General features: G+C 37.9%; 1 protein-coding gene across 1 annotated transcript; it reads left to right on the top strand.

Moving 5' to 3' along the window:
• The first annotated feature begins 4,070 nt into the window (after window positions 1–4,070).
• f13a1b (coagulation factor XIII, A1 polypeptide b) lies at window positions 4,071–22,963 on the top strand. Its single transcript, XM_028474325.1, has 16 exons — window positions 4,071–4,151; window positions 6,468–6,827; window positions 9,445–9,658; window positions 11,587–11,775; window positions 13,214–13,462; window positions 14,247–14,365; window positions 14,447–14,554; window positions 16,131–16,305; window positions 16,371–16,509; window positions 16,961–17,064; window positions 18,370–18,458; window positions 18,586–18,739; window positions 20,860–21,135; window positions 21,208–21,368; window positions 22,355–22,491; window positions 22,562–22,963. The coding sequence occupies exons 3-16, from the start codon at window positions 9,472–9,474 to the stop codon at window positions 22,701–22,703; spliced, it is 2,229 nt and encodes a 742-aa protein (XP_028330126.1). The 5' UTR covers window positions 4,071–4,151; window positions 6,468–6,827; window positions 9,445–9,471; the 3' UTR covers window positions 22,704–22,963.
• The last annotated feature ends 610 nt before the right edge of the window (window positions 22,964–23,573 follow it).

The raw sequence follows: 23,573 nt of genomic DNA, 5'->3' as shown, positions 1-23,573 counted from the left end.
CTCTCGACATGCTGCAGGCCCCCCGTTGTTATAATTGCGAGGCAGTTTGGTTCTCCTAAAATGCCTCCAGTCAAGATGCAGCGGCAGGCCCCGCTAGTCAGGCTTTGTGTGGCCTTCTCTTCAAAAGTAACCATTTACACTGGAAAATGGTAAAACACGACTAAAGAAAATCCATTTGACTTGATTCACTATACTTACACCATCAACTACTCATGATCAAAGGCTTTAAGCAGGCAGCAGCTCACAGAAAACCGCACACCGACACAAGGTCCCCATCTGCTGGAGAGAAGAAGTACTGCTCATCAGTGTGAGTAACCCTACGTTTGCTTTGTTGGATGAGTTAAAACGGCTCATATTAATGTGGCAGGTGACTTAAAAAATCAGTTTTAAACTTTGAAAATGGGGAAAATAATCAGATTTAACTTATCATTTTTGTTTAATTAGTTAATATATTTTAAAATATAAAAATGAAAAGCTTCACCTTCCTTCAAAAGATTATAAAAATAATAAATAATTTTGTATAATATGTTCAGGTTTCATTTATTCAGACAACTTTTTTCAGGAAATTTACTTTGATCTCCTGGCATGTTTTGACTGTCAACTGTCTGTTAAGGCATTTACAGAGACCATCTTGTGACAGGGGGCGTGGCCAGCCTGAGACCTCATTAGTTGGTCACGGCCAAAAATAACTCATGACAGTTGACAGTCAGAACATGTCAGGAGATCAAAATGATTTTCTAAAAAAGTTGTCTGAATAAATTCTGTGCCAGGCACATCTTGATAGTAAATTGTTATTTCAGATACATTGAAAACTTGTTATAAAGTCCCTTCCTTTGATGTAACCAACATGTCTATGATTGATGTTTCTTTTGAAGTTTCCTTGACTTCCACATAGTAATTCTAGCAAGAATATGTTTGTTGTCTTTTTGAATATTACTCTATGTTTTCATTTTAAAAAGAAGGCAAAAAGAATTGCTCGAATTACTACACGGAAGTCAAGGAAACATCAAAGCAATCAACAGATGTCTCTGAGGAAGACTGGCAGTTGTCGGTCAAAACATGTCAGGAGATCAAAGTGGATTTACTCAGGAACAGTTTTCTGAATAAATGAAACCTTTATATATTGTAATTTCCATATAGCCAAAACAGAGATCTCAATATATCTTGAATCTCGATATATGGCCCAGGCCTAATTTCCACCCCTAGACAGACCCAGCTCTGATTTTTAGTTCATAATTCTTTCATCAGTGCAGTCAATGTGGTAAATGGACTAAATACATTCCAGGGGAATTTGCTGCATGTCTTTGTCCACCACACACCAGCACTGTTTTTGAAGTTCATGTCTGTCCTAAAATCTGACCCTTCGAACCCGTTGCGATGCTGAGGTTGAAGTTTATTTTGGTTTCCTCTCTCCCTTTTCGCTTCCTTTCTCTGTGCCATCTTGATTCCTTTGAAGGTTGTCACCGATTTCCGCTGACGCTGCTGGTTTCCTCCTCTGATCCTTGCTGTTTGCAGGTTCTCCTTATCTGACTATCTTCCTCTTTCCCTTCTCTTAATGTCCTAAACATAAGCTTTTCTTGCAGACTTCCTTTTTCAGTTTATTCCTGTAGTTTTGTTTTTGAGTTTTGAAAATGTCTTCACTATTTTCAGTTAAGGTGACTTCATAAGGTATGAACTAATCCATTTCAAGTCTCCATAGCCCCCATGGACAAGCAAATAAAAATAGATGATCAAGAAAATAGTTGAATAAATTAATTCAATGGATAATTGTATACATGAATAATAGATTTAATAGATGGATAGATGGATAAACAAGCAATTAAATGAATTAATAAATGGAGAAGTTAATAAATAGAATTCATACATATAATTAATAGATAACTTAAATTAGACAAAATAAAGCAAATAAACTAGCAAATAAGTGAATAGATAAATGTTGAATTAATATACTGTATATATGAGAGATAAACAAGCAAATATAGATCAATAAATGGATCAATTCATACATAAAACATAAATTAAATAGATAAAAACATAAATCGATCCATAATACATTCATATATATATATATATATATATATATATATATATATATATATATATGTAATAGGTGACAAATAAATGCAATGAATATAAAAAGCAAAGATAAAGAATAGACAAGCAAATCAATCTATTAACATATTTAAATAATAGATGATAAATAAACAAGCAAATATGGGTGAATAAATTATAAACCCCCCAAAAAATATAGGTGAAATAACAAAACAATCAAAAAATCAATACATAAAACACACATTGAGCTGAGGTTCATGTGAACTATCTTCATGTATACATTTTCCATAACCTGTGTTTATTTCCAGTATCAGAACAAAAAAAAAATCAGTCTTTTTCTTCATCGCATCTCCTCACATTCAGTTTCTCATTGGTTTCTTTAAATATTCACACCCTTAAATCGTGTTTGTTTTTTCTTCACTGCCATATTTTTGTGCTTCCTCTCAATTTAGGTCTTCATCGTTTCAACTGTTAGACAAAGACTGATTGGTCTTCTTCCTTCAGCCACTTTACTCTCCATTGTGTCCTCTTTGTTTTGCTGGATCATCAGGTTTTCTCACTCCTTCTGTTCTTCCTGTGACTAGTTTCCTGTTGCACTATTTTTTTTTGTAATTTACCCTCCCATTGAACTTTCTCAACATCTTCCTCTTTTTCTTTTGTTCTCCTCATTTTCTTTGATTTTCAGATTTTAAACTTCATTCATCAAGTGTTTTTGTGGCACTCGAGCCGAATGGGACAGATATCTTTAGTTTTTACAGCTCTGTCATCTGTCACTTTCACCGCTCCTTTCTTAATTCTTCTTCTATTCTTTTTTTTTTTTTTTTTTTGGTAGTAGGAGTAGAAGAAAACATTGACTATTTTATTTGGTTTGTGTGGGTTTGAGTACAACATGTACCACATGAGCTGCATCACAAGAGGAAGAACTGTTTCACAAAGTGAAAGTTTCACACTTCCTCCAATTTAGAAACCAATGTGCTAAGAAAGCTCAGCACAAACAAGTGTTTTTAGTTTAGTTTTGTCAAATATCTGATACTGTCCTAAGATATTTAACAGTAGTGTTTCCTGCTTGTAATTCAATCAGATGAAATCAGAATCAGGCTGCACAGATTGACCTGGAAAACAAGAAGAATACTAGATGAAGTCAAAAAAAGATGGACACCGAGAAGAAGAAAAATGAAAAAATAGCTCAGAAGAACTGTTTCCATTATATTTGATTAACTTTTTCCTGAAATTTCAGAAGTCGCTGAGTTGTTATACTGACAGAGATGTTATATGGACTCTTCCATAGGGTTATACCGACTCCAAGGGGTTATACTGACTCTTCCAAAGGGTTATACCAACTCTACCGACTCCAAAGGGTACTGACTCTACCGACTCCAAAGGGTACTGACTCTACCGACTCTGAGGGGTTATACCGACTCTTCCAAGGGTTATACCAACTCTACCAACTCTGAGGGATTATACCGACTCTTCCAAGGGTTATACCAACTCTACCGACTTGGAGAGGTTATATCGACTCTACCGACTGAGGGGTTATACCGACTCTTCCGAGGCATTACTGTATTCGAGGGGTTGTACCAACTCTTCTGAGTAGTTGTACCGACTCTTCCAAGGAGTTATACAGACTCTCCGAGGGGTCATACCGACTCTTTTGAGGTGTTATACCAACTTCGAGGGATTATATTGACTCTGAGGGATTATACTGACTCCGAGAGACTGAATTTGTGCATCCTCACTTGTTTTTCTTTGGGAAATGCAGTTCACATAGTTGAAATAATTCAGCTTTTTTTTAAATTCGGTTATAATTAGTTAAAGGCTGTTACTATTTCACCAGCAGTGTTGACAGTTAGTCCTGGGCTAATGAACGGAGTTGTAACACAGTGCAGAACACCACTAATGATGGATAATCAAGAGCTAATTGAGTGTTTTGGTATAAATGCATCATGGAGTGAAATGGCGGTGCATTAATCCACTAACAGTGGTGTCTTTGTGTGCAGAGCCAGTTTTCTTACATCACATGCGGTGGCTGGCCTGGCTGCTGTCACTGGTTTGGCTGTTTTTCATGGTGCAGTGTGTTCTGGTTCCCACTGCGACTTCAGGTTAGCACATGTTATGATTCATCCCCTCCTACAGCAGCACTCAGTGTTAATGAAAACAAACGCTGTCAGTGGAAAGAAGTGAATCAGCCCCATGGATGGAGCTGTTGACCCAAGCAGAGTTTTCCCCACTACAACATATGTATATTCATGTAAATGCGATATGACTTGCTTTTAAACTCCCTACAGCAGCAGAAGCCTGAATTTATTTTATATTCAATACAATTTTGAAATTTAAATTATTTTTTTGTCACAAATTCACAGTAAAAAAGATGGTATTAATATGTGAAATTTTCTCTATCCACTCACATTTAAAATTCAGAATTTCCATAAAATTACTCCTTCCTCTGCTTTTTTTCCTATGCTTGTGCAGCTGTTTGTTTTGTAATTTATTTTTTTTGTTAAAATTTTCACAATTATTCTGTGAATTTTTTTTTCCATGTACAGAAGTTTTTAAAAAGTCAGGTCGTAATTACTTTTTAATTATCTTTGGCAGACATTAAATCTATAATATTACATTCTTACTGTTGTATAATTCAGACACTCTCTGTAATTTGATTGACCACTTGATCAGTGACAGGCTCTCATCCTACCTGTATGTTTTAGACCAGAGATGGACAAGTTTTATCACAGCAGGTGCTAAAGAACTGTGGTTGTCTGAACCGAGGGCCAAGTTACCAAAATAATGACCAATCTGAGCATTAATACAGAAAAAAACATTCGTCGAATTTTAAGTGCAATTGTGTATTTTTATAGTTTTTTTGTTGTCATTTTGTGTTGTTTTTTTGTTATAGTTTTTCTTCTTTTTCTGTTAAAGTTGTGTATATTTGTAGTATATATTTTTCCATTTTTGGGGTCTTGTGCGTAATTGGGCGCTGCCAGTTGTCCGTGTCTGTTCACGCTCCCATCTTTTAAGGGATTGGGATGACATGGCTCCTTCCTGCTCTATCACGACACACACCACCTTCCATAAAAACATGGATAGAGATGGCACGAAATAAATTGAGCATCGCATTAGTTCAGGTAGGCACGGAAGTCGAGCTGGTGCTTCCCCTTCATCCGTCAGTGGTAAAATGGTAAATGGACTTGATTTATATTGCGCTTTATCACCACACTGAAGCAGTCTCAAAGCGCTTTACATATCAGCTCATTCACCCAATCACTCTCACATTCACACACCAGTGGGACAGGACGGCCATGCAAGGCGCTAGTCGACCACTGGGAGCAACTTAGGGTTCAGTGTCTTGCCCAAGGACACTTCGACACATAGCCAGGTACTGGGATCGAACCCCCAACCTCTCGATCAGAAGACAACCCTCTACCACCTGAGCCACGGTCACCCACGGTGGCTGTTAACAACTGACAGCATCCATTCCCTAATCAGTTAATCATCCAGCGAATCATGTTTTATGCTTCCCATTGGTTAGAGTTGGTCTCAGCGCTGCATTTAAACCATGGCAACCCACCCCAGATTCTCCTTTTCTGTCTAATTAAACTGTCTTTTGTTGCCATCTAAACATCTGTGCTTCTGTTCCAAGGGGTTCTGCTGACCGCTCTCTCTGCTTATGCCATTTCACGTAGTTCATGGAAAAGCGAATTGGAGCTCCTTTGCCTCAGGCTTTCCACGCAGCTGCTGGAAAGGGTCCCAGAACAGAGCCATACCGCTAAATCTAAAATGCATGCTAAATAAAGCTATTTGACTAAAGTGATCCTGACTGAAATACAAAAATACACAGAATAACTACCAAATTACATAAAATGAGTCTAAAAAGACAGAACTACCACAAAAACACACAAATCTACAAATATTTACTCAAAGTACTTCACACACACACTCAAAATGACAAAAAAACAACAAAATGACAACAGATGCACAAAAAATTACCATAAGTTACACAAATATACCTAAAAAACCAGCGGAAAGACAATGAAATTGTACAAAATGACAATTAACACACAATTTAACAATACCAAAGATATCAAAATGAGCTTAAAAACTTACTGAGGATAAAAATATATCAAACCTGTTCATTCCTGTGTTAATGCTCCATTTTATCTTTATTCTAAATGTTGACAATGTTGTTAATGTGGCCCTCGGTTCAGACAATCACATTTTTGTGATAAAAGCTGTCCAGACCATTTCAGATATTGATATCAAGTGTACGTATGTATTAGTATACAATCCAATGTGTATATGAATGACAAATATGTGCTTGTGATGGAACAGGTGATGGTTGTTCTTACTCTTTATTTTGCCCTTATGTTTCTTTAATCTTTTCTTGTTGCTGTTTGTACATTTGTCACATGTTTCACTTTCAGACAAACCTTGGAGTGGTGTGTACGAGTGACGAAGGGTTGTGTTAATCGTGCTTCGTCTCATCTACATCAGGCTAACCAGACTCGCGTACATTTTGGAGAAACCTGTGGAAAGTTCATGTATGTTTCACGCGTCCCAAAGTAGACACAGTGTGAGGCTTCATCTGTTCGACCCTCTGGATTTTACTGAGATGATAGATTCCACATCCTGCTAACAAATGGGTTGCAGCCGTCACACACATGTACACACACACAGTCACTGCTTCCTCGTCTCCTATTGGTTGGTATATAAGCAGCAGCAGAGTTCGTCTTCAGCTTGGAGCAGCAGCAGCAGCTCAGTGACTTCTCTCTACGACTCCACGGGTGAGTTTCAACTTTTATTAACTTTATCAACTTCATCTAACAAACACAAAGACTGCTTTTTATCTTCCTCATGCACAACCACAGGCTTAGATTCACCAAATTGTCATAAATGTCATAAGCATTTCTACTGCGGCTTTAAGTAAAAAAGAAGAAAAAAGTAATAATTGTCCACAGATGCTGCAATGTGAGCCCCAATAGGCAATGCTTTTGTAGTAATAAGTGCAACTTGGCTGTAATTATGCAAGCTTGACGGTTTTATATGAGCACAGCAAAGGCTTTCTAATTTTTACTTAAAGGGATTTTTGGGTCGTATGAGGGGAAATAATCCTGTTACAGAGCTTAAACCAGGCATAAGAAATTGGTGGCCATCAGTTTAATTTAAGTCCCCCAAATAACAGGGAAAAAAATCACAAAATGACAACAAAAATAGAAGAAAAATACAATATTTATTCCAAAAACACACAAAACTACTTCAAATGTCAACAAAAGAAATGCACAAAAATGACTCCGAAACACAAAATGACAACAAAATCACCACCACAAAAATAAACGAGACAAAAGATTTGGACAAAAATATAAATTGACAACAAAATGACTTCAAGAATACGAATTGACGACAAAAACACACAAAATTACTTCCAATAAACAAACTTCATACAGACAAATACACAAAAGGTCGACAAAAACAACAAAAATACACGAAATGACTCCAAAAACCATACACTATACAGAAAAATACACAAAAGGACAACAAACATATTAGGAACAACACAAAAAACACAGAAAACTACTATAAAAGAAAAATGGAACAAGAAAAGAAATGCACAAAAATGACTTCAAAAACATAAAACGACAACAAAAGAACATATGTTATATATTCACAAAAGAACAAAAGAAATGCAGAAAACCACTCCTAGCAAACAAACACAGAAAAACACAGAATGACTTGTTATAAAAGTTTCCACATCTGGCTTTGATCCTTTGAGAAACGTGTACAACAGATAAAATGTTTTTTAGTTTCTAACCTGCGGAAAGAACAAATATATTTTAAGTAAAGTGCATAACTTTTAGTAAAGGTTATTTGAAACCAAGGACGGACCTGTTGAACTGGTAAAGTATATATGTGTATATAAATCGTGTATAAAGGTAGATTAAAATAAATGCAACAAAGACTTCCAGTGTTCAGCTGAAACCACCTCCATCCCCTACATGCAGGGTTACGATTATATAATGATGTGGAAAATCTGATTCAACCATGATACGCAACAGACGTTTTTATAGGATGCAAACACAGGCACTTTATAGGGTAAGAAACACCTGCCGAGTCAGAGCGTTACGTAATGAAGGCGTGAAGACATGAGTCATCACTTTAATACAATGAGAGCAATTTTCACCTGAACCTGCAGCAGCACAGGGGGAGAACCTGTCTACACTTTATTACAGTCATTATTTCAACGTTGGGTGTTTGTAGAGGACGCCACACATGGAGGAGGAAAACAATAAGTGTATTCTTTTATCTTGTCATAGTTTTCCTATATTTAAAAGTCGTTTGTACATTTATTGACATAGAAAAATAAGGCCACTTTAATTTAAATGCTCTACATTGCAAAGTCTACATAATAATAATAATAATAATAATAATAATAAAACAATAATTTGACAGCCACTGATTGGACTGTACCTGCTCTCATTGGTCCGTTTTTTTGACGTGATCCCACAATGCACCAATAGATATAAATATTGTTTTTTTTTTTTTATGTTAATATTTTGTGCATTTATCAAAATGTCTTGTGCTAAAACTGGTTTACATCGATACAATCTTACCTGACTTGATTTTGTCACTTGTTTAATAATTAAACATTTTGTAAGAACTATATTATTTGATTTACTGTATATATATTTTAATAGAGTTAAATGTTAGTCTTAAATTAATTTGAATTTTATATTTTGTGTTCTTCTTTCTTGGTTATTGGTGTGTTGCAACCAATTTGAATAGGTGCATATCGCCACCTACTGTACATGTTTTATTTAATTATCCATCTTTAAGGTAACTATTTTAATTGGGTTCTTGTTTTCTAAAAAAATAAATTAAAGAAATGGTCAAAGACGATAAATATTAAGGTTTGTGTGTGAAGATTAAGTTGGCCGTAGAATTTACTGTGACGCAAAGGGGCGCCACCTTAAATCTTGCCTCGGGTGCCAAATTGCTTTGGTCTTTACTCAGCATTTAATTTTTTCCTACTGTGGCTGTAACGACAGAAAGCAACAATGTCCCCCATGTGGGAATAATATAATATTTTTCTTGCATTGTTTGTATTCCTTTACAAACAGTCAAGGCACTATCTAGACATAGACTAAAATAGAGTACCGGTAAAGGAGTATTCACCCACATTCACACATGAAAACCACATGTAGCATTAGAACACAAAAAGACTGTTGTCTCTGTTTATGGCGTGAACACTGTTTCTCTTTATGTTCCAAATGGTGTCTTTATGTGTTTTATTTCCTCGTGTCCTCAACGAATCTATAGTTTGTCATGACTTTGTCAATAACACATGTTCCCTTAAAGGCAGATTAAAGCGTGAACCCTGATATTTCTCTCTCTTGTGATCTACAGACACTTCTTCAACATTCCGTTCCCGTCATGTCTCATCAAGGCACCAGCGTCCCTCCTGCTTCTCCACCTCCTCCACCTGCCGGACGTCTCCCAAAGACCACCAACCGAGGGCGGAGCAGCGACCCCATCGACAGTTCAAACTCTGCCACCTCTGATTTCCCTGAGTTGGAGTACTTTGGTGTTCCAGGGCCGAGAGGATTTCCACCTCTAACCGGTCAGTGTCTGTCTGTAATCCTAACCATGAGTGGAATAAGAATGAAAAACACATCATTACTTATTCCATAATATATATGATTAGATAAAAAAAGGTATTCTACCAACCTCATTCCTCTGATAGTATTTCATTCACTTTAAATAATAATTTAAGATACACGTATTACAATCATAGATAAAAAATCATTATTTTTTCTAAATTGAACATTGACAGGTTTTGAACCCAATATGAACAGTATTTAACTCTAAAGGGTAATGCTCCTTAAACAGAACCTTGTGGAACTAATTACGCAGTTATTAAAGCTGCCGGAGATTCAATTTTTTACCAGATAAAGACATAGTGTAGGCTTCATAGATCAAAAACTCTAAGATAATTTCCTTGAGAGAAAGATGTGAAAGAATTCGTGTATCATTCGTTCATTTGTTTTTCATTACGTAACAAAAACATGAAAAACAAAAAAAAAACACTCAACGCCTTGTTTTTTAAATTCAAGCTCTTTTGCTTCGGTACAGAAAAACGAAAAACGGAAAAGGAATACCTTCATTCGTTTTCTACATGACCGATTTGCCAAAGTACGTGACCCGGAAGTGTACTCTCATCCGACGCTAACGACTATGCTAGCGGCAGTTCGGCATGACAAGATCGCTGCTTCCAGCTGTGCATCTGAAACGTGTCCTTTTTCGCTTTAGCTGGTGTTGGACACAGAACCTCCTCACGGACATTTCGGAGAGCGAAAGACATCTCGGAATGTGTAACGCTGCACTTATCGGTATCATATCGGAAATGAAAAAGTTGCATCGGCACATCCCCAAAAAAGAATGTGAGGTTGGAATGATATACATGTGTATCATCTGCGTATAACTTTTTGTAAATTGAGATTTTCTATTATCTTACTCTTAAGGGAAAAAATCATTTGCATTGCAATTAATATTTATCTGTCCACTGCATTTAGAGGGTGATTTAGAATGTGTGTTCGGAATGTAAAATGCTTTTTAATAGCAGCTAATTGCAAAACTGTCTGTTCAAACAAGACCACCACTATCATTAAGCACAAGACTTATGAATTGATTAGTTTTAGAAATGACATTGAAAATGAATTAAAATGAGATAATGTACTTAGCCTACTCACATAAGGACAAACATCAGTTAAGAGTAAACAGTAGAATAGCAATAATAGCACAAACAGGAAGTAAATGTGTAAACGGTGGAGAAGCAAGTGTCAAAAGTTACATTGAAAAAATAAAAGTTGACAGTTTAACGTTCATTAATAAAATAGAAAATGAAGAAAAAGTCTCATATTATTGCTGTTGCTGTCCACACTGAGTTAGTTTAACATTTAATTTTTTTAAATTTGATTATTTTACATTATTTTGAGCAGTTCAAGGAAAAAAACAAATAAAAAGGATCAACATAGGAACAACGTGAATTGTCTCATGAAAACAAACAAAAACAATTTGTTTGAAATGGAGCAAGAAGAAGCTGATGCTAATGATGTCCTGCCCCCTTTAACTATCCATAAAACATATAAATCATGTCTATATATTCTTTATTTTTTAACAACTGAGATGTAAATACCTTATCCACAATAGGCTATTATCACACATTTGCATATATACACAGTAATTTTAATTTATTGTTCACCCCTCCATATGCTACTCCTGTACTTAGCACATTTCCTTTTAAACTGGTTTACATTTTGGTATAGTTTTAATTCCACGTTAAGTTTGTTCTCTCATTTTACACCAATAGATTGACATACAAAAAAAAGCTCCTCCTTGTGCTTTTTTTAATGCATTTTCTGGTTTCTCATTGGACAGGCTATATGCTAATGCTAACCATGCTTTGGCATTTCTATTTCAAAGTGGTACAAAGACATTAAGTGATTGGCTATCCCTAAATGAATGAATGAATTGTATTTCCACATCCAGAATTCCTTGACATTACGGACGTTGACATGCTGAAGAGTCGTCATGGGAGCAACATGTCCAAACACCACACCATGTTCTTCAACTCGGACAACCTCATCGTCCGCCGAGGACAAGAGTTTCAGGTCAAGGTCACCTTCAACCGGCCCTACAAGCCAGCCAAGGACAAGTTTGCTCTGGAGTTTGTAATTGGTAAAACACAAAAACATCACTGACATGAGAACAAGGCACAAATGTATCTTTCATTTGAACTTTTTACGTATTTTCATTTTTATCTTCTACGGAGCTTAAAAAAGCTTGCATTTTCAAGTTTCATAACAATACTTTTTCTAAATATAAAACCTGAGTTTAGTTTCGCAGTAAAGTTGTTGGAAAGGTAATGGCAGAGGTGTAAAAAGTACTAATATATCCTAATTAAGTAGATGTGTGGTTACTTGATTGAAATTTTACTCAAGTACAAGTAAAAAGTAGCTCTATTAAATAGTAGTCAAAGTAAAAGTGACTAGTTACTTTCACCCCCCATGTTTATTGTTGGTAATAAATCTTGCCACGGTTCCTTTGCATAGTAAACATCTCATGTATAAACTGAAAAAGGAAGAGACCAAATTTTGCACAATTTGAACTTAATAGATTTTCCACAAAAGCATCTGTGATGTGATGCATTTGATTGTCGTCTGTTGACCATTTTAAAACAAAAAAATGATAATTTATTCAGTAACGGTTGGATGTAGAAATGTAACATATCACTTTACTACTGTGAAAATGTACAAATAAAATTACTGATTTAGAAATAAACTCACAAAAAGTACCCATAAAAGCAACTCATATGCAGTAACGTGACTACTTGTAATCCGTTACTTTCACCTCTGGGTAATAGCCTTTGTATGAATTTTAATTACATCCTAGCACCATGTCATAGCATTAGCATCCGTAAACATCTGAAAAAAATATATGTATACTCTATTAACATGTTTTTTACCACCCAAAAATGTGTTAAGTGGCCTTTTTTCATGTAAACCTACGAATTAGCATGTTAGCTTTAGATTAGCTAAGCCAGTCTGTATAATTAACAATCATAAGAGGTTCACAAAAATACTAGTTTATAAAACCATTCAGTATATGTTCATAATTCAAAAATTTAGGTGGGTTGGAGTTGAGAATTTAACGTTTTTTGTTCTTTTTTTCCTTTTAATGCATTTTTGCCGCATTTCTCCTGTTACTGCCACAATTTCAATTCCTTTTCTGCACATTTTTTCCACTTTTAAGACATTTTCGGCACTTATAAATCCTTTCCACCACTTTCCCACCTAATGTTGCATATGTTGACCCATTATTGTCACTTTTACCCTTTTCACCATATTTCATGCTTATTTTTGCCCATTTAACCGCATTCACAATTTGTCATGCTCATTATTTTCCAGTTTAAACTAATTAATTATGATTCAAAAATTGCGTTAGGGTGAGGTCGAGAGTTTAGTTGGGAATCAGGGACACTTTTTTTTTAACATGTCATATTATAATACAAATATTTAATAGTCAAACGCAACTTTTTAGTTGGTTGGTTGGTTGGTTTTTGCAGTTGTTTTTCCATATAGACTCAGTGACTGTTTTAATGTTATTATTCACACAGGTTCCAGCCCTCAGTTCAGCAAAGGCACCTACATCCCAGTGTTCCCAAACAAGGAGCGTCAGAGTTCCTGGGAAGGCCGAATCACCAACACCTCTGATAACGTGGTCACCATGGGCATCACCCCTCAAACCAGCTGCATTGTGGGAAAGTATCACATGTACGTGGCAATACAGACACCGTTTGGCATCCGCAGAACCAGGAGGGACAAAAGCCGAGACCTGTACATCCTCTTTAACCCCTGGGCCTCAGGTTGGTTACCGTACAGAGAGAACCTGCAATCTCACCCTCGCTACAGACATGATACACAACGAGATGTAACGTGTGCTATGGTCTTAATTATGTGATATTAATCACTAATATTACAGTTATTTAAAGACATTATATAAATCTGAGTTTATTGTAATTCCATTAAAAAACTGGTTTAATGAATTTAAATAAAATGTTAATGTTTAACACATTTTAATTAAATGTAAAAAATGTTAAAACATTTAAGATAAATGTAAAATTGGTTAAAACATTTAAATTAAATGTGAAATTATTTAATACATTTAAATTAATTTTAAAATGGTTTAATACATTGAAATTTGATTTAAAATTGTTTAATAAATTCTAATTTAAAATTGTTTAAACCATTCAGATACATTTTTAAAATGTTTAATACATTTCAGTTCAATTTAGAGTTGTTTAATACATTTAAAATAAATAAAATGTAAAATTGTTAAATAAATAAAATGGTTTGAATGAATTGTTTTAAACTTATTCTTTCGCGTATTTCTTTTAGGTCATGTTGATTCAAGTAGCTTAGTTTAAGCTGGACCAGAAGTTTTTAACTTCGATTTATTATTTTTTACTCATTAAATTGCATTTATTTATTCCTTTATTTATTCACTTGTTTGTTTATAAAATTGATAATATTATATTTAATTATTTTTTAATTATTTGTTCATCTGTGTGTTTGCTTGTTTATTTATTCATTTTTTTCTTCTTTTAGTTGTGATTTAAACCTCAGTGTGAGCCTCTGCTTTTCCCTCAGACGATGCTGTGTATCTGGACGATGAGAGGGAGAGGGAGGAGTGTGTGCTGACGGAGGTGGGGGTCATCTATCACGGCGCCTACGACGACGTGGCCGAGAGATACTGGAACTATGGACAGGTCAGAGAGAGCCACATGCAGCATGAATAATAATAACAATAGGCTTTCTGATGAGTCAGCTGTTTATTTCATGTTTTCCAGTTTAACTACGGAGTTCTGGATGCGTGTCTGTACATCATGGACCGCTCACAGATGCCCATCGCTAACAGAGGAGACCCCATTAAAATCACCAGGAAAGCCTCTGCCATGGTGAGGAAATGTACCTGTGGGTTTTTATTCTAAATAATAAGTTATGCTGTGTTATGTTCTGTGTTTTTATTTTATCTTTTATTTAAAGCAGAGGTTCTCAACCTTGGGGTCAGGACCCCATTTGGGGTTGCGAGACACTGGGAGGGGGTCGCTAGATGCCTTCAAGAAACTAGGAATATTTCTTGAACAATTTGAGCCAATTTTTGCTTATTTTCACCATTCTCGCCATATTTTAACCTATTTTCATCACTTTTTCTTGTCATATTTCTGCTCCTTTTAATGCTTTTTTGCTACATTACTCCCATTTCTGCCACTTCATCATTTCTGCACATTTTTTCCACTTTCAAAACATTTTCAGCACTTATAAACCCTTATGCTGCGTTCACACCAGCTGCGTCTCAAAATGTCCGTGCGACCAGATTACATACAAAGTCAATAGATAGATTTGTCCCAGATGCGAAATCTGTCCTGTGCGGAGGTGCGGTCCGATCCGCACATCAAGAACGTTGGCCGTGCAAGCGCGCTCCCAATTTTACACATATCCGCACATTTGCACATGAGTTGAAAATATTGAACTCCTGCGACTATTTCGCATGACGAAAGCCAGTCATTGTTGACGATGACGTCAGGCCTTCAACACGGACACCAGTCTGTTCATCCATTCAACCATAGAGTAGAAGCTGTGTGACCACCTGGAGCTGTATGACACGGCCTTTATAACCGGGACCGGACAAGGAAGGATTTGTCGTGGAGGAGAATCAGCGAGGAGGTGGTAGTAGCAGGTAAAAGTTCTCTCTGTAGTTTTCATCTTTGAAAGTCGGCACTGAGCTAGGATAGCATTAGCCGCTAATCACACCGGCTTTTTTCACTGGTGGTTTGTTTATGAGAGGAGAAAAAGGAGCCCAGCTCCTCGCTTCAGCAGGCAGTGAAACTCACTGAGTTGGATGTGTCACTGGTGGGCGGGGCTTCGCTTCAAACGCACATATGAAGCGAATGGAGACATTTTTTTGATCCTGGAACACATGCAGAACGTTTCGTACGGCAGATGCGTACGGTGCCGCAGAACACGCATTTGGTGTGAATGCAGAATTAAGGGTTAAGGATTTGTCATGCCCATTATTTTCCAATTTACACTATTTGCTCCTATTTTACTTCACCCCAACCACCCTTCCCCACAATTCTGCCACTTTTAAGACAATATTGACACTTCAAACCTTTTCTTTTTACCACTTTTTCTGTCTGTTTTTTGGCCACTCTAATTAGCAACTTTTAGCATATTTCTGTGGTTTTTAAAATCCAACTTTTGGTCACTTTTAAACCATTTTATTTCTGATTAAAACAACAATTTACATCTCTAAGATTACCATATACCATGGCACAAATAATAAACTTATTCAGAGTAAGTATGCCTGGGTATAAAATCCAAAAAAGCATGGTTATTTTTAAATTTTCCAAAAATATTGTGTCATACATCATATCATGTATCGTATCGCCAGCTCTAATGCCCACACCTACACACATAAAATGACCCAAATGTGTAAAAGTGCTTCTCCTCAAAGGTTTTTACTCATTGTAGCTGAACTCTCGTGATGACGATGGGGTGATGGTGGGCAACTGGAGCGGCGACTACACGTACGGCGTGGCCCCCACCTCCTGGACTGGCAGCACTGACATCCTGCTCACCTACGCCAGCACCAAGTTGCCCGTCGCTTACGCCCAGTGCTGGGTTTACGCCGCCGTCTTCAACACCTGTGAGTCCACAGAGAAATCTCTGATGGACATGTGTCTTTGTCATGTGACTGTTTGTTGTTTTCAGTCCTGCGCTGCTTGGGAATCCCATCCCGAGTCGTAACCAACTATTATTCTGCTCACGACAACAACGGAAACCTGAAGATGGACATTATACTGGACGACAACGGCCGCATCGACCGCAACCGAACCAGAGACTCAATCTGGTATCAGACCATTTAACAATATTTTTAGACATAATTAAATATTTTTCAGTCTTTGATTAACATGGGTTAATTAACATAAGATAATTACTTTGATATATGTAATTAAACAAATGTATTGCTATTAATAGAACTATAATTTGTATCAGAAGGTAATTGTACAAAAATGTAATCATTGGTGTAAATATTTATTAAAAAAAGGTAGAAAATCCTAGTTTAAAAAATATTAAAATTTATCAAATCAAATTAAATATAAAATATCTGAACCTTTTTTGCTAAAAAAAAAAATGTTTCTCAAATCTTTGTAGTTTCAAACTCTGGTCTATTTTTCCTCTAAATATTATTTCATTCTGCAGTAATGAATCTATTGCATTTATTAGTGTACTGCAGGTTTCCTTCTTTAAATTTGAAGAACAAATCTGTACAAACAGACAATGTTATGTTTGTGCACCAGGAACTATCACTGCTGGAACGAGTGCTTCATGTCCAGGCCGGACCTCCCTCCTGGTTTTGGAGGCTGGCAGGTGGTGGATGCAACTCCACAGGAGACGAGTGATGGTAAATATAAAGAAGCTTGAAATATGAACTCTCCAAAACCACAAGCTGGAGGCTTCAAATTGTTTTCCCAAAGCTCGCACGTAGGTGGAATGCCAGTACTTACCTATAAAAATCTGTTTTAGCATCGATTATCAAATATTAACCATAGTTAAGCTCAAATTTGGAGTACATATACTCAACTTTGGTTAATATGTGCGTGAGTACACTTTACTAGTGAAGTAAAAAGTGTTACTAGTACTACTAGTTGACTAAAGACAATCTACTGGTAGTGTGAGTGAGATTTAGAGTGTACTAGTAGTAATAGGCTTTTGTTTTACTCATAAAGCTAATTTTTACACTTGTAGACTATTTTGTGTGACTAGTTGAACAAGTGAAGCTTTTAGTTTCACACGCAGAACATGCGCTGTGCGTAGGGCCCCACTATCCATGGGCGGCCCCATTTTGCGCAAAGGGATGCATTCTCTGCAAATGCACAAAGGATATGCATCGCACGTATAGCAGCCTGAGGCAGGAGAGAAAAAAGAGAGAGACGAGTAATCTGACGCTGCACGCGTTGTTGCAATGATTGACAGTGCAAAGCATCTGACCAATCAGCGGTCTGATGCGCCGGCAGGAAGTTGCTTGTAGGTAAAGAGATCGTTTCCAAACATCAATACGAATCGGGAGCGAGCAAAAGAAAGTAAAAGTCCAAACAAGATGATGGGAAGATGGGAATGCTGTTGAAATAAAAAAGACTTTGTGGCATAAACACCCCCGCTGCTAGCCTGTTAATGCTAATCATGAGACAGAAGAGAGGATAATTCTGTCTAGATGTGGACTGCAGATTACAATTTCAAGCGGCCCTGATTATCATGTATTGGATGTCTTGTTAACTGCATATACATTAACCTCTGTTGAAAAAATGAGTGGTTAATTGACCAGTTGGTGGTCGTATGTTGGCTCAGGTTTATAGCCTATCCATCGATGCTATCAATAGAAGTTTAGGGCTATTTCTATGGAGATAAAAAGTCACCATCTTTTGGTGAATTTAATTCATAACAGTCATACAAGATTAGATAAAATAAGATAATCCTTTATTTGACCCACAATGGAGAATTTTAAAGTCAATATAAAATTAAGCTGATTTGGCCAGGGACGGCCCTGTGAAAGTATAATATTAACAGTTTTTTAGCTTCCTTTACTGTGCCTCCACATTGACCCATTGTTTTATTTGTTTGTAGCGTGTGTGCATTTTGGGTTTTCCAATCAAATGAAAAACAGACAGTGTGAACTTGGACTCCTGATAATTTTCCATGATGTGTGCAGGAATGTACAGATGTGGACCTGCGTCAGTCCAGGCCATCAAACACGGACAGATCTGCTTCCCTTTTGATGCTCCTTTTGTGTTCGCCGAGGTGAGAAACTCCAGGTTTTTCAAAAACAACAAGAAGTGATTCCAGTGTGTGCGCGTCAACCGCCACATGGATTTTATGTTATTTCTTTGCTTTAGTGTTGCTGAGTGCGTTGGTTTCTCTCTTCCAGGTTAACAGTGATGTGGTGTTTTACTCACGGAGGACGGATGGATCCATGGAGCCGGTCAAAGTGAACCGCACTCACGTGGGTCGGATGGTGTTGACCAAAAGTACCGGAGAAATGAGTCGCCGTGACATCACCGACCAGTACAAGTTTCCCGAAGGTTGGCGCTGACACATTGGGAATTAAGTTCAATATCATTCGGAAATATTTGTTAACTATACATGATATTAAACATGACTCCGTTCCCTGTATGACCGGAGTCGAAGCCTGGTCCGCATTGCCAGCAGTAAGTCGAACTTGTTTTCAGTGAGTGTTGGATCCATCAGGGCTGCCTTTTGTCACAGATTCTGTTCTTTTTTTTTATTTATTTTTTTATCTTGTCTACACATGCTGTTAAAGGTCAACACTACAAGAAGTGCAATCATTATGAGACAGCAATGCATGTTTTCTTATTGCAATAAAATAAATTGATTTATTTTATTGCTTAATTGTGACCATCACCAGCCCTCCCTAAGGAAGGGTAAGAAATCTTTTATTAGAGGGAGGATATAAAAAGGGAGAGCAGTGTTACACCTAAGTGGAGCGGGAGGGGGAGGGGAAAGGGAGCAGGGAGGAGAGACTCAAGGTAGGAAATAGAAAGGGTGGGGAGAATAGATTGTTTTACAGTGAGGGTGAGATGTGAAGTTGTAGAATATATTGTGCTTATTATGTAATGTAATCAAGCCAGTATAGTGACAAGTGTGAAGCTTAGCTATAATGGTGGTGGCTGTGGACAGGGGAAATGAGTGAGTGGTAGTACCTAAAACAGGTATTTGGGATTAACCTGTCTAAAGTTTAGCCCAGTATGAGTTTTATCCCACATCCCAAGGCGTGTCAGTGCATCGTAGACCAGTATATGTGCAAAAAACCGCTACCGCAAGCCGGGTTTGCGGTAGAGGTTTTCATAACTGTTCATAAGATTTTTGTAGGAGCAGTCAGGGCATTGAGGGGGTCCCATTTCGGGGCCTCAGGATTGCATCACTGCTTTTTGCAGATGATGTGGTCCTGTTGGCTCCATCATGCTGTGACCTTCAACTCTCACTGGATCGGTTCGTAGGCGAGTGTGAAGAGGCCGGGATGAGAATCAGCACCTCCAAATCCGAGTTCATGGTTCTCGACCAGAAAAAGGTGGAGTGCCTTCTCAGGGTTGGAGATGAGGTCCTGCCCCAAGCGGAGGAGTTCAAGTACCTCAGGGTCTTGTTCACAAGTGAGGGAAGGATGGAGCGAGAGATTGACAGGCGGATTGTTGCGGCGTCTGCAGTGATGCAAAGTCTGCACCAATTCGTCATGGTAAAGAGGGAGCTGAGCCGAAAGGCAAAGCTCTCGATTTACAGGTTGAGCTACGTTCCTCACCCTCAAGAACATGATCCCGGGTACAAGCGGCTGAAAAGAGTTTTCTCCGTAGGGTGGCTGGGCTCTCCCTTGGCGATAAAGTGAGAAGTTCAGTTATCCGGGAGGGGAATAGAGCTGCTGCTCCTCCGCATTGAGAAGAGCCAGATGAGGTGGCTCGGGCACCTAATTAGGATGAGGCGTTCAGGGGGCATCCCGGGTACGTCCCTCTGGAAGGAGACCTCGAGGAAGACCCAGGACACGCTGTAGAGACTGTCTCTCGGCTGGCCTGGGAACGCCTCTGGATCCCTCCGGAAAAGCTGGATGAAGTGGCCGGGGGGAGGGAAGTCTGGGCCTCCCTGCTAAGGATGCTGCCCCCGTGACCCGGCAACAAAAAAGCGAAAGAAAATAGATGGATGGATATTGAACACATTTTTCCGAATTGCAAACATAAGGAAATTATTTAATTATTCCTGAAAGAAAAACAAACTTTATCAACTTTAAAGGTGCGTTCACACCTAACGCGACTCTTGCGACTAGATTACATTAAAAATCAATGTAAATGACATAACGTCAAAAGTGACTAAATCTTGCAATCTGAGTCGCTGGAAGTCGCTCAAAGTTGAAACTTTCAAGCGACTTTGAGTGACGCTCGCAACATCCAATCGGCAATGGGTTTCTCCCCACGTCACTGGGGTAGATGAAGCGAGAAACAGCACGACTATTTTCAAGCAATTCATCACGGGCAATAAAAGCAACTATAGTCACTGAAGTCACGTTTGGTGACCCCCCTTTCAAGCGATGTGACTCATGCGATTCCAGCAACTCAGATTTTGCGATTCAGTCGCTGGAATCGCACAAGTCGATTTTACAGTATTAGTCCTCAGACTTGAAGCGTACTATGTGTCTCAGGCAGCCCCGAGGAGCGGACGGTCCTGGAGAAGGCGGAGGAGTACGGCTGTAAGCGCGAAAGGTCAGATCCTTCCACAGCCGACGTGGACCTGGTCCTCCCCACCCTGGAGGTCAGCCTGGGAGAGGACTTCCAGTTCGACCTGGAATTTGTGAACCAAAGCGATGAGCCTCGCACGGTGGACGCCTACCTGAGCGGCAGCGTGGTGTACTACACCGGGGTCACCACCGCTGAGTTCCTGTTCAGGGACTGCAGTGTGGAGGTTGGCCCTCGGAAGAGTGAGTGAGGGGAACCGGGGAGTTGGACTTTAAACAAGATGTGTGATGTGACGGAGGGGTTTTTTCTTCCAGGTGTGAAGGAGTCAATGACTGTGGATTCAAAGAAGTACATGAAGTATCTGGTGGAACAGGCCAATCTTCACTTTATTGCCAGCGGGAAGATCAGGGAAACCGGCCAGATCATCACATCAATGAAAGTTGTCGTCCTGCACAATCCTAAACTCATCATCGAGGTGGGAAATATGCAGAACAATCAGTTTGTACCAAACACGCAATTTGTCAGAGGAGGCACAAGCTGTGTTTCCATTACAGTTTTTTGCAAAATAAATGCAATGTTTCTTAAATTTCTACAAAGTATACTGTAAATGCCCTTTGAACGTTGTTTTCGGCAGGAGCCTCATAACTGCTGTAAAATCTCATCCTGCGACTCTTTACTGTAAGAAGATAGATGCTAAAAACCTCCTTATAACACTCTGTTCCTTTGTTGTTTGCTGTCTAATATCTAATATTTTTTAGTATAATGATAAGAAATGTCTTCTCACATACCGCGCCATGTTTTCTCAGTGAGAAGTGGTCATGTGACCAGGTACATCACGTCCTGTGACGTATAATTGCGGAAAAAGTGTTTAAATTGCACTTTTGCGATACATTTCATTTTCAAAACGTCTGAAAAACCTCCTCGTGAAAGTGTAAAAACGTTTAGCGATATTTGAGTGTTTTTTCGAAATTTAAGTGCATCCGTTACCAGATTTTATTGCGCTATTTAGATTTTGCGCATTTCCAAGAGAAATGAAAACGCAGCTAGAAATGTAGGCGTAACATTTGGATGTTTAGACGTACATTTTAAGGTAACTCAAAAACCTTAACAAAACGCACAATAAACAGCCACTGCAATCAGTTCCAGCTTCGGTAAATCACATTGCATGTGCAAAATCAATTTATTTGCATATTTTGGCAGAGGCGCCCAGATTACCTATTTATTAGAGGTGCTACATAAATGACTTGTGGTATTATTGTTTTACAGACGCAATCACTGGGTTAATTTTAAACCTTTATAAAGTCAGATCCTTATTATTCCAAGACTCCTTAAGTAGTGAGGGAGGGAGATGAGGCACACCTGGGTGGAAACAGGAGGGACAAAAAAGACTAAAATAAGATCAACTAAATTAAATGTCTGTTTTTAAAGCTGTGATGTTATTTTATTTTGTGCATCTTTCAGATGCCCAGTGTGGGGAAAGTCAACAAAGAGATGGTGGCAAAGTTTGAGTTCACAAACCCATTCAGCTTCAGCTTAGAAGGCGTCTACGTTCGTATGGAAGGACCCGCCGTCATGGCGCCCAAGGTCAAATACTACAGGTGAGACGCTGAGGAGAGACTAAACATCACAGTTCTTCCGATCGATGAAGTGCTCACTTGTTTGTTTCAGTGTGATCACCGGAGGGTCCTCAGTGGTTTGGACCGAGGTCGTCACTCCGCAGAGAGTCGGAGAATCCAGACTGATCGCGACCCTGGACTGTGCCGCCCTCAGGCAGGTTTCAGGACAGGCGTCGTTCACCATCGAGGCCTGAGGAGCGCATCAAGTATAGACACGTGTAGCTGTACGAGAGGCAGGGTTGGGATCAATTACATTATTCAATTACAATTACGTCTTCAATCATCTATGTTCAATTGCAACTCATTTATAATGGTAACTGGCGTTTTTTCCAATTACAATTACAATTTTAGTTATTATTTTCCCCCTGAAACTCCATTACAATTATGTTCTATTGCTAAAGTTAAATTACAATTAATCACAATTACTGAGCCAGAAATAAATAAGCCCATAAAACGTAACCTTCCTCTTGTGTTAGCTTTCTTTAGGGTTCCTAATCAATTAAAATATTGGTATTAAATGTTTTTGGTGTGGGTGTCTAAGCCTTTGTTTTGGTCAGTATACCCCTCCATTTAAATTTTTATTAAAAATTGTGAAATTATTCTCAAGAGAACTGACAGGTCGTGGGAACATTTGAAACTTATTTTAAATGTAACATGATTTCCATAGGTTTGCGTTTAAAATTATAATTGACAGTTTTTATCAAATGTTCATGCCAATTACAATTACAAAGTGAATTATCTGAACTCAACTACAATTCCATTATTATAACAGCAACATATTTTAAAATTATAATTACATCATAATTGTAATCAATGATCAATTACAATTATAATTGACCCCAACCCTGACGAGAGGAGTAGCTTCAGCTTCTAGACTAGAAATTAGTTATAAAACATCCGTCATTAGCTGGAAAATAAACAAGCTCAGAAAGCATGTCGCTATTTCCCATTTCTTTTTATCTGCAATTTAAATTTTTTAAATAGTTTAAAATAAAAATGTTTCTTTTGCCTTTTTAAAAAAAATTATTTCCATTTTGTGACACTAAAAAATGTAAACAATAAAC

Source organism: Gouania willdenowi, chromosome 18, assembly GCF_900634775.1.
Source record: "Gouania willdenowi chromosome 18, fGouWil2.1, whole genome shotgun sequence".
NCBI lineage: Eukaryota > Metazoa > Chordata > Actinopteri > Blenniiformes > Gobiesocidae > Gouania > Gouania willdenowi.
The sequence above is the reverse complement of the archived record's forward strand: the minus strand, read 5'-3'. Positions and strand labels throughout refer to the sequence as shown.